The following is an 11,337-nucleotide window of genomic DNA, read 5'->3' on the forward strand; positions in this document are numbered from 1 at the left end:
ACCATATGGGATGCTGGGGAGCAAACTCAGGTCAGCTATGTGCAAGACAATCGCCCTACCCGCCCTACTCCAGCTCCTCAAAACTATATTTTTTTCTTTTTTGGGTCACACCTGGCATTGCACAGGGGTTATTCCTGGCTTTGCGCTCAGGAATCACTCCTGGCGGTGCTCAGGGGACCATATGGGATGCTGGGAATCAAACCCGGGTCGGTCGCATGCAAGGCAAACGCCCTACCCGCTGTGCTATCACTCCCGCCCCTCAAAACTATTTTAATAAAGATCAAAACAGGGGCCAGAGACAGTACAGTAGGTATGGTGCTTGCCTTGCGTGTAACCAACCTGGGTTTGATCCCCAATACTCTGAATGGTTCTGAGTCCAGCAGGAGTGATCCCTGAATAGAGCCAGGAGTAAGCCCTGAGCATGGATGGGTATGGCCCCAAACAACAAAAACCACCAAAACCCAGCAAAATTGAATACATTCTGTTCAGACATTGATGCAGGTCACCTGGAAGGGGTCAGAACAGAAGGTACAATAGGTAGGGGTAGGTGCATGCTGAGCTGCTGCCACTACCAGGAGTGACCCCTAAGCACAGTCAGGAAGCCCTGGGAGAACAGCTGGGTGTGGCCCAAAACAAAAACACAAAGAAGTGGTTTCGGAGAAAGAGGTTCTCTGGTAGTCCAGGAGACTGTAAAGAAGGCATTAGTCTCGGGGCTGGAGCAATAGCACAGTGGTTAGGGAGTTTGCCTTGCACATGGCCGACCTGGGTTCGATTCCCAGCATCTCATATGGTCCCCTAAGCACTGCCAGGAGTAATTCCTGAGCGCAAAGCCAGGAGTAACCCCTGAGCATCGCCAGATGTGACCCAAAAAGCAAGCATGTTTGGCTGTTACACTCTTTCATGTCACAGCTTAAAATATAATAGGCAGGGCCAGGTCCCAAGCATCTCATATGGTCTCCCAAGCATTGCCAGGGGTGATTCCTGAGCATGTAGACCTGTAGAGCCTGGAGTAACACCTGAGCATAGCCAGATGTGGCTGCCAAACACAAATAAAACATAATGTACAAAGGGAATTCCGTGATTTTTCTGTCCACTTCTGATCCTCAGGATCTGTTGCTGAGATGCCCATGTGCCCGGCCTGTGCCCGGCGGCCCTGGATGCCAGACTACCACCTGGTTCTGCATGCATGCAGCCCTAGAGGTGGCCTCCTGACCCATGGGGCACTCAAGGGCGCTGCTCTTCATGGGAAAGAAGTGAGGATGGTGAAAGCAGGGCCGTGGAGACGACCTGGCCAGCTGCAGGGAGTCCCAATGTGTTGGGCCCCCTCTTCTCCCCCTCATGCTTACAGGGTCCTTGAGAAAGCAAGAAAGGGACAGCAAAGCTCAAACGCTTTATTAGGTGGTCGAGGTCACAGGTATCATTTCCAACCCCCCGCCCATGGCCCTCGCAGCCCTCCAGCAGTGTTGCATCCCTCTCCACCCAGTCTCATTTCTTGTCCTCCTCCTTCTTGTCCTTCTTGCCATCCTTGGTACCCTGGGACGCCTGGGAGGCCAGGGAGCCCATGGCGTTTCGGATGGCCTCATTGTTGGGGTCCACACCAGGCAGGTTCTCCAGGACGCTCTGCAGGAACTCGGGGTCCTGCATCACATCATAATCCTCCTCCTCCTGCAAAGGGCCCCGTCAGCCTGGCAGGCAGCCCCGCAGCAGCAAAGCCCCTGCCCCCTGCCCCCTGCCCAGGCTCACGCCCACACCCCCAGGGCTCTGAGCACAGCAAGAGTGGAAACCTGCACAGATGAAGACCCAGGGGGTGGAGCAATAGCACAGTGGGTAGGGCGTTTGCCTTGCACGTGGTTGACCCAGGTTCGATTCCCAGCATCCCATATGGTCCCCTGAGCACCGCCAGGGGTAATTCCTGAGTGCAGAGCCAGGAGTAGCCCCTTTGCATCGCCAGGCTACTGACTCTCCCAAGGCCCCCTAGTTCCATGTGTCCCCATTAGGCCTGGGCTGGAACGGGCCCAAAAACCCGTTCGGTTTTTGGTGACCCCAAAACCAAAAAAAAATAAATAAATAAAAGAAACACAGATGAAGACCCAGGATACTGCTCCAGCCGCTGCTGTTTATTTGAGGATCATCCCTGCTGGGGCTCACGGGTCTAATCCAGCTCAGTGACTGAGGGTCGCCACTGGCGGTGTAGGTTCCGGGGGACCAAACCCCAGCCAGGCAGTGCTCTGAGTGTCTCCCCAGCCCCACTTCTCTGACTCAACACGGGGACTCCTGCTGGGGTCCGAGTGACTGCACAGCGGGGAAGGCACGTGCCTTGCAAACGGCCAACCCAAGTTCAATCCCTGGCATTGCATAGAGTCCCCAGGAGTAGGTTGGGCTGGGTATGGGACAGCCGTTAGCCTGTCCCCCATAAATGTGTAAAATGGTTCTTTCCCTCTGCTATTTGATGAGTTCATCTGTGACTCCCTGCGAGGGTGATGGTCCCAAACAGGAGAGCTGAGGAGCTGCACAGAAGGTGAGTTTAAAACTGATGCCGTGGGGCTGGAGAGATAGCACAGCGGGTAGGGCGTTTGCCTTGCACGCGGCCGACCCGGGTTCAAATCCCAGCATCCCATATGGTCCCCTGAGCACAGCCAGGGGTAATTCCTGAGTGCAGAGCCAGGAGTAACCCCTGTGCATCGCCAGGTGTGACCCAAAAAGCCAAAAAAAATAAATAAATAAATAAAACTGATGCCGAGGGGCAGAGAGACCAGACAGTGGTTAGGGCCTCGCACAGGGATGGCCCGTGCACTGGATCCCCCGAAGTCAGTATGGCCCCGAGCCCAACCAGAGCAATCCCAAGGCACAGAGCCAGAAGGGAGCTCTAAGCACAGCTGGGTGGGGCCACCCAACAAATAAACAGAAAGTAAACCTGCTGTGGCAGGAGCTTGGCACTGGCCCTCACCTTGGCTGGCTCAGATGTGTCCATGGCTGAACTGGCGTCCATGTCGGCTGACTCAGCCTGGCCGAACTCTGTGGAGAAGAGGTGACATCTTCAGTCCCTGAGTACCGCTGCGCCCTGCAGGCCCAGTGCCGGCCAGGCTCACCTGCACCCTGCAGCGACATCTGCATGGCATACGCGATCTGCTCCTCCTCCGTCATGCTGCTCAGGTCAGGGAGGCCAGCGCGGCCAAACTCCTGCTGGCTGATGGTCATCTTCAGCAGGGCATCATCTGAGTCTGAGGGCCAGAGCGCTGGCTGGAACATGCCCCCTGCACATGCCCTACGCCCCTCTCCCCATGGGGCACCCTGGACTTCAGACTTACCCCTTTCGCCCTCAGCCCCTGGTGTGGGAATGCCGGCCTCTGCAGCCGAGGCGGCCGCCGCCCGCCGCGCCTCCTCCTCCTGTCGCTGCCGCTGCTCCTCCATGGAGACGCGCAGGGCCTGGCAAAGGGCAGGGCACGCGCTAACGGGCCCGTTCCAGCCCAGGCCTAATGGGGACACATGGAACTAGGGGGCCTTGGGAGAGTCAGGAGGCTGGGCAAAAGAGCGGGGACAGATGGCCAGCCCCGGAGAAGTTGTGAGCGGTGGGGATACTAGCTGGATAGGGGAACCCATCGGTGCCAACTGAGGCTGGTTGGCTCACCAGGGCCAGCTCGGGGTCCGCACTGGGGTCCACTCCGAATTCAAAGTCGCTGGCACCGAGACCCAGCATGGCGCCGCCCTCCCCAGCCAGAATCGGGGAGCTGATGAGTGCATCAGCCAGGCTGGGCCCTGGGGGCACCGTCACCAGGTGCGAGCCCGTCCCATCTTTGCCGTTCAGCGTGTTCACGAAGGCCGTCAGCTTCTCCGTGTTCACCTCCTGGAAAGGACACAGGACACTCTCCTCCTGCCCTGGTGCCCACAGTGCGGCCCCCGCTGGCCCCCACTCACCTCCTCCCCAAAATTGATAATGTCGACATTGACTTTCTCCTTTTTGAGACGCTTGGCCAGTTTCACCAGCTGGAAGAAGAAATGAGACCCTCACGTGAGGGCGAAGATGCCCCTTACTCGGGACCCCATTAGGCCCACAGGGGCATCACTAGATCCCACCTTTCCAAGGAGCCCCCTCCCAGAGTGGCCCCCCACTCACATCCTTCTCGCTGTCCTCCACAGGGCTCCCCACAAAGGCGATGATCCGCATCTTGTGGTTCTTGCCCTGGCGGTGCTTCAGTGCCAGCTGCGGGGGGGGGGGGGGGCGGGGCAGAGGAGCAGAGTGGGCAGAGGGCAGAGGAAAGGGGCAAGACGGGCATCAGGTGGCCGGAGCAGTTGGGCGCTTCCCTCTGCCCACCTCCACACCCAGCCCATCTGTGGAACAGGAGGGGGTGGTCTCCCCGCCACCTCTCCTGGGCAGGAGTGAGGATGTGGGGCAGCCCAGGCACTCACGTGGGCCACGCGGATGCCCGTGCAGAAGGTGATCTTGCCCTTGGGCTGGACGGCATGCAGCTTGGAAAGGATACGGCCGGTGTCAGGGGTGAGTGTCGTGAGCACCTCGCAGTCGCTGCATGGAGGAGACACTGCTGCAATTGCAGGCCGAAGGCCCACAGCAACCAGCTCAAATTGGATTTTACTCAAAGGATTTTTTGGGGGGAGGGAGGGTTGCTCCAGGCAGTACTCAGGGAACAATGTGGTCCCTCCAGGGCTCAAACCCAGTCTCCAGCATGCAAACAAAGTAGAGCTTCAGCCTCTGGGCGGGAGAGCCCACACTCATCATTTCTGCAAAGATCTTAGTAGGGCCCGAGATAAAGCAGCAGTTAACGTGCTGCCCCTGGTCTGTGCCGGAAGCGGCTGACGAGGCGCCATCAGCCCACCCCACCAGCCACAAAACAGAGATATTGGTAGGAACATAATCTATTTGCTGCTGCTGTTGTTGTTTTAGGGGGCCACAACCAGCAATGCGCAGGGCTAACTCCTGGCTCTGCACTCAGGGATCACTCCTGGGGCTCAGAACCACATGGGGTTCAGGGGATGTACCCAAGCTGGCCACATGCAAGAGATGGTACCCTATCCACACTACCATCTCTCCAGAACTTTTATTTTTTAAATTCTGGGTTGCTGGGGTAGTTGGCTGCTTGCACAAGACCAATCCAGGTTCGATTCTCAGCATCCCATATGGTCCCCCACCAGGAGTAACTCCTAAGTGCAGAGCCAGGAGCAACCCCTGAGCATCACCAGGTGTGACCCAAAAAGCCAAAAAAAAAAAAAAAATCCTGAGACTCAACACAAGACATGTGCTCTAACGCTGAGCTACAGCAGAGCCTTCCAGTTTTCTTTTTTCTATGTTTGGGTCCTTGGGTCCCACCCAGCAGGGAATCTATAGTGTTAGGGATCAAACCTGGGGCTCCTGGATGTAAAACATGCACTCAGATCCTCACACACGCAAGGCAGATGCTCGACCACTGTGAGCTGCGTGGCCGGCCCTTTACTGTCCTTAGTCAGACATCTGTCATGTAGAGAGCTGACCCTGTGTTCCTACTAGCAGGGAGGGAAATTCTACTATCTGTGGTAGGACTAGGCATGTTGGAAAGATCATTTAAGATTTTAGTTTTTGGTTTCTGGCCACACCCAGTGATGCTCAGAGCTTACTCCTGGCTCTGTGCTCAGGGGAACCACATGGGGTGCCAGGGATTGAACCTGGTTGACTGTGTGCCAAGACAAGCACCCTACATCCTGTGGTATGTCCCCAGTGCCAAGCACTGTTCGATTTATAATCTATTACCTAGATCAAATAATTAGGTTGCACCCCTTCCCCTTAAATGTAAACAATTTTACATTTATACTCAATTATACTTCAAAACTTGAGGGGGCTGGAGCGATAGCACGACCCCATATGCACGTGGCCTCTGGACCCGTTGGCACTGTGCTGCACATTGGAAGAGATCACTATCTAAGGGTAGATTTGTTTTGCACACAGCCAGCCCGGGTTCAAGTCCCAGCACCACTCCATGTGGATGGGAACCCAAGCCCGACAGGAGGGATCCCTGAGCAGAGGCAGGGCAGTGTAATTTCTGAGCAAGCCAGGCCTGGCCCAAGAACAAAAATAACAGCAATTGGGGCCGGAGCGATAGCACAGCGGGTAGGGCGTTTGCCTTGCACGCGGCCGACCCGGGTTCGATCCCCGGCATCCCATATGGTCCCCCAAGCACTGCCAGGAGTAATTCCTGAGTGCAAAGCCAGGAATAACCCCTGAGCATCGCTGGGTGTGACCCAAAAAGCAAAAAAAAAACCAGCAATATTCATACCTACATGAATGCAGCACTTGTAATGAGGGTGCCCAGGGAGGCTATGGAATCTCTGCAAGGGGGTTCCCCTGGACACTGATGGCCACATGAGGGAACCACAAGCTCCCCCAACATACTTGGCCAGTGTGATGAGGCCCACGTTGTTCTCGGGGTTGCTGCGGGTCTTGGAGTGACAGACGATGTTGACGGCATCCTGCTGGGCCTGCAGCCGGGTGGGTAGAAAGTCCCCATTCCGCATGTATTCACTGTTGTCGACGCTGTCGATGGCGAGCAGAGGGTGAGAGAAGACACACTGGACCACCTGAAGCCAACACTCCTCGTGGGCAGCGCTGGCACTAACTCAAGGGACCCGACCCCTGGGGACGAGGGCTCCCTGGAGGAGCTCAGGACCCTGAGTGGTACCGGGCACGGAGGCAGCACAGCACGGGCCTTCTGTCCCGTCCCATCTATCTGGCCCCATTCTTTACATGCTGATTATTTATTTTTCTCACAAACCCTCGTGCCAAGGGCTTTCATACGCAGCAGCGAGGGAGCTGCTCTGCTGAGGACAAAACTGAGCCAGACGCAGGGGCAGAGACTGGCCGAGTAAGATTCCAGCTCCCAGGGCCAAGGGCTGGTGCTCCTGATTTGGCTGACTCTCCCAGCAGGGAAGTGACTGGCACTCCAGCTCCAATGACAGCGGAGCATCCAAACAGCAAACCCAAGAGGAGCTCGGAGCCTCAGCCAGCTCAAAGACTGAGATAGGGGAGCGGAAGCAAGATCAAGCGAGGGCGTTGGCCTTGCAGGCTGCCCAGCCAGTTTCTAACACCAGCACCTCATAGGGTCTCCCAAACCCACCAGGAGTGATCCCTGAGTGCAGGGCCAGGAGTAAGCCCTGAGCACTGCTGGGTATGACCCAAAACCCCAAAGCCAAACACACAAGAGCACAGTCTACTATGAGCAATGTTTAATGAGCTCTTCCAGGAACACTGAGTTCAGCAGGCCAGGGCAGGCTTTGTACACAGGAGGCAGGTTCAAGCCCCAGTATCAAGCAGTGCCCCTGCACCTCAGGAGCGGCCCCAAGTGCAGAGCAGGATGAGTTCCTGAACACCCACTGGGTGTAGGTCCCTCAAAATACTACTACAGATTAAATTTCAAAAAGCTCCTAGAGGGACCGGAGCCATTGTACAGCGACTAAGGCACTTGCCTTGCATGCAGCCCACCTACATGCAATCCCTGGCATCCCATATGGTCCCCTGAGCACTGCCAAGAGTGATTCCTAAACGCAGAGCCAGGAGTAACTCCTGAACATCACTAGGTGTGGCCAGTAAATAAATAAATAAAAGTCTCCTACAAGAACTTACACAAAGGGTGTGTGAGGCCTACAGAAAGCCTACAGGCCCAAGGGAGGAGGTGCCGCCAGCACACCTTCTCCGGATGGAACCCCGGCGCCACTGAGCAGCAACTAACACGGCTCCAGGATTCGGGACTGGGACAGATCCGAGCCGCGCGGCCGCGCGACCTTTTATAAAACCTGAAAACATACAATCTTTGAATGGAAAACTAATTATCAAATGCCTCCTTATTAGGGCTATCTTGTTTGGGGATATAACTCCCACAACAATAGTGAGTTTTGTGTTGAAATATGGAACGTAATCAAGGTGAAGAGAAAATAAAGTGAGGTTCATCAGTTATACAGTTGGGGTGGGGGCGGGGGGCATACCGGGGATTTTGGTGGTGGAATGTGGGCACTGGTGAAGGGATGGTGTTTGAATACGGTATAACTGAGACATAAACCTGAGAACTCTGTAACTTTCCACATGGTGATAAAATTTTAAAAATAAATAAATTTAAAAAAAAAAGAAAGCCTACAGGCCCAGGCCCGGGCTCTGTGACTAGGACACTAGCATGTGTTCCCCTTAAAGATCAAGCAAGCCAGGGCTGGAGTGATAGCACAGCGGGTAGGGCGTTTGCCTTGCACGCGGCCGACCCGGGTTCAAATCCCAGCATCCCATATGGTCCCCTGACCAGGGTTAATTCCTGAGTGCATGAGCCAAGAATGACCCCTGTGCATTGCCGGGTGTGGCCCAAAAAGCACAAAAAAAAAAAAAAAAAAGATCAAGCAAGTCAATGGCCTTCTGGGGGTGGAGGCCCATTCCTGGCAGTTATCGGGAAGCCTACGCAGCAGTGGAGACGGAACAGGGACAGGCCTCCCGAACGAAAGCACCCAGACTCTTGTACTACCTCTCTGGCCTCTAGCTCTGGCCTCTGGTTTTGTTTGCTTGTTTTGGGTCCATACCTGGTGCTCAGGGATCATTCCTGGCTCTGCGCTCAGGGGACCATACGTGCTGGGGAGCAAACCAGGCTTAGCTGCGACAATGCAAGCATCTAAACCTCTGTACTGTACTATACTTTGTACCCTGGATCAAAATCCTTACACACCATTATTTCAGGGACCAGAGCAATAGCACAGCAGGCAGGATGTTTCTGCAAGAAGCAGACCCAGCACTCTCTATGGACTCCCTGGCATCACATATGATCCCCCAAGTACGGTCAGGAGTAATTCTTGAGTACAGAGCCAGGAGTAACCCCTGATCGTTCCCAGGCAGGACCCAAAAAGCAAAAAAATAAAAATTTTAAAATATAAATAAATAAAGGAACCACCTCTTCCAGACCCCTGAGCTGCTTTATTTTATTTTTATTTTATTTTTTTGCTTTTTGGGTCACACCCGGCGATGCTCAGGGGTTACTCCTGTCTCTGCACTCAGGAATTACTCCTGGCAGTGCTCAGGGGACCATATGGGATGCCGGGGATTGAACCCAGGTCAGCTGCATGCAAGGCAAACGCCCTAGCCACTGTGCTATCGCTCCAGCCCCTTGAGCTGCTTTATGTCACCGCAGTATAACAGGCTGGCCCCAAGGTCCATCTAAGTCCTTTCAAGATGCCTCCAACTCTTTAAGGACTCAAGTACCAGCTACTAAGGCCTCTAGGTTTTCCATAGCAGCCTTACATACATTTTACCTAGGGATGCCATAGGATGAGCAAATTTGGGTGGAGACAGAGTATAGGTAAAGCAATATATGTTCATCTGGGATTGACTCACTCCTTACGGTCCTCTGCACATAGCCAGGAGCACAGAGCCATGACAGCCCTGCCTCCCCACCTCCCCCCCCCCCCAAAAAATGAACAGATTTAACATATTTTGCTTCTTGGGCCATGCCCAGCTTACTCAGGAATTACTCCTGTCTCTGTGCTCAACAGTGCTTGGAGAACCATATAGCATGCTGGGGACGGAACCTGGAAGGGCCACATACAAGACAAGCACCCTGTCACTGCACCGTATCATCACTCCACCCCCTAACTTTTTACTATGTTAAAAAAATGAAAGGGGACTAAGATTTGCTTTGTGGTAGGTCATATACCTTGCGTGGTAGAGCCTGGGAGAGGGAGGAAAGAGCGAGATTAATATTCTGAAGAATACACACACACCTGGTTAATTCCAGAAAACAGAGGGGACCTCCAGGACCATATTGCAGCAAGTAGGGTGCTTGCACACAGCCTACGGGTTGGATCCCTAGCATCCCACATGGTCCCTGGCCCACACAGAGCGATCTCTGAACACAGAGCCGGGAGTAAGCCCGAGCACAGTTTGGTGCCACCCCATCCCCGAAAAATGCAAGACTCCCAGTTAAATCTGAGTCTCACTGGCTTTATATTACGTTTGGGATCTACTCACATTATCTTTTTGTTGGGTTGGGGTTTGGGGGCCACACCTAGTGATGCTCAGGGATCACTCCTGGTGGTACTAGGGGGGCCATATGGGGTACCGGGGATCAACCGATGTCCGGCGCGTGAAAGGCAAGTGCAATATCGCTGGACTATCTCTACGGCCCAATTTCTGACACTGGGCCGGCGAGCTTAGGGCAAGCTGCCCTGCTCCGCCCGAACCCATGTCCCCGGCAGCTGTTCGCTCCCGGGCGAGCAGCCCAGCGTCTGTCCCGCCCCCGGCTCTCTGGGCTGCAGCAGCAAGCCCGCACCGCGTCCTCGCCCGCCCGCCCCGGCCCCAGCCTCGGCCACGCGCGAGCCCGGCGTCCCGGGGTAAACTGAGGCAGCCTCCCGGGAGGCGCGGCGCGCGGGCAGGCTCCGCGAGCTCCAGCACCTCCAGGCGGGACCAGGAGCAGCCCGGCCGGGCCTCTCCGCCCGGGATGACTCAGGGAGTCGCCGCGGCCCTGCCCGCCGCGCTCGGGCCGCCCGCCGCCCGCCGCCCGCCGCCCCTCGGGCCCGGCGCACGCCACGCCTCACGCGCCCCGGCCCGAGGCCGCACCCGGAGACCCCGAGAGTTTTTCTCACCAAACCATAGTGCTTTCCAACACCATCTTGCCACCTTCCTCCCTCCCTCGGCTCTCGCGAAACGCGAGCAACACTCTTCCCAATGGGCTCCGCGGGCCCGCCAATCACGGCCCGGCAGGCGCGTCGGCTTCCGTCTCCAGCAGCTGCTCTGCATCAAGGGAGCTGTAGGCCCGGTCCCTTCCGCCTCTGGCCTCTGCGTTGCATTCTGGGAGTTGTAGGCCAAGCTCCTTTAGCCGCAGCCCTCCGCGTTGCGTTCTGGGAGTTGTAGGCGCTACCTATCGGAAAGGGGCGTACAAAAGCGGGGATGGGCCCGCTCAGAACTGGGCTCCCCCTTCATCTTCACCTTCCCTGTTGCCGGAATTTCAGAAATTGCGGCGGGACTTTTACAAGTCCTATGGCTGTGTATTCCAAATCTGGTCTATTTGTTTTTGTTTTGGGGTAACACGCGACATTGCTCAGGGCTGACTCCTGGCTCTGCCCTCGGGGGACCACTCTGGCCGTGCTATGGGGACCATATGGGATAACGGTGGTCGAGCCAGGCAAACCTACCCGCTGCACTATCAATCCGGCCTTGTTTTTTATTTTAGAATTTTTAAATATTTTATTTTGTTTTTGATTTTGGAACCACACCCAGTGAGCGTTGCTCAGGACTTACTCCTGGATCTGCGCTCAGAGGTGGCTTCTGGCTGGGCTCCGGGGACCATTCGTGGTGCCAAGCATGGTACTTGGTCCGGCCACGTGCAA

General features: G+C 55.7%; 1 protein-coding gene across 1 annotated transcript; it reads right to left on the reverse strand.

The window, feature by feature from the left end:
• Positions 1-1,371: 1,371 nt before the first annotated feature.
• Positions 1,372-10,747, reverse strand: PSMD4 (proteasome 26S subunit ubiquitin receptor, non-ATPase 4). The gene is made up of 10 exons (XM_055130393.1): positions 10,594-10,747; positions 6,380-6,520; positions 4,408-4,522; positions 4,115-4,201; positions 3,916-3,984; positions 3,629-3,844; positions 3,309-3,426; positions 3,090-3,221; positions 2,948-3,015; positions 1,372-1,665 (listed from the first exon to the last, which is right to left on the reverse strand). The coding sequence occupies exons 1-10, from the start codon at positions 10,617-10,619 to the stop codon at positions 1,486-1,488; spliced, it is 1,152 nt and encodes a 383-aa protein (XP_054986368.1). The 5' UTR covers positions 10,620-10,747; the 3' UTR covers positions 1,372-1,485.
• Between the last annotated feature and the right edge of the window lie 590 nt (positions 10,748-11,337).

Source organism: Sorex araneus, chromosome 3 (assembly GCF_027595985.1).
Source record: "Sorex araneus isolate mSorAra2 chromosome 3, mSorAra2.pri, whole genome shotgun sequence".
NCBI classification, from domain to species: Eukaryota; Metazoa; Chordata; class Mammalia; order Eulipotyphla; family Soricidae; genus Sorex; species Sorex araneus.

Coding starts and splice junctions, on each gene's coding strand:
- PSMD4 (XM_055130393.1), bottom strand. CDS start 10,619: ATGGTGTTGGAAAGCACTATGGTTTG. Junction 6,521..10,593: donor TTGGAAAGCACTATGGTTTG/GTGAGAAAAACT, acceptor CGCCATCGACAG/CGTCGACAACAGTGAATACA. Junction 1,666..2,947: donor ACACATCTGAGCCAGCCAAG/GTGAGGGCCAGT, acceptor GGCCCTTTGCAG/GAGGAGGAGGATTATGATGT.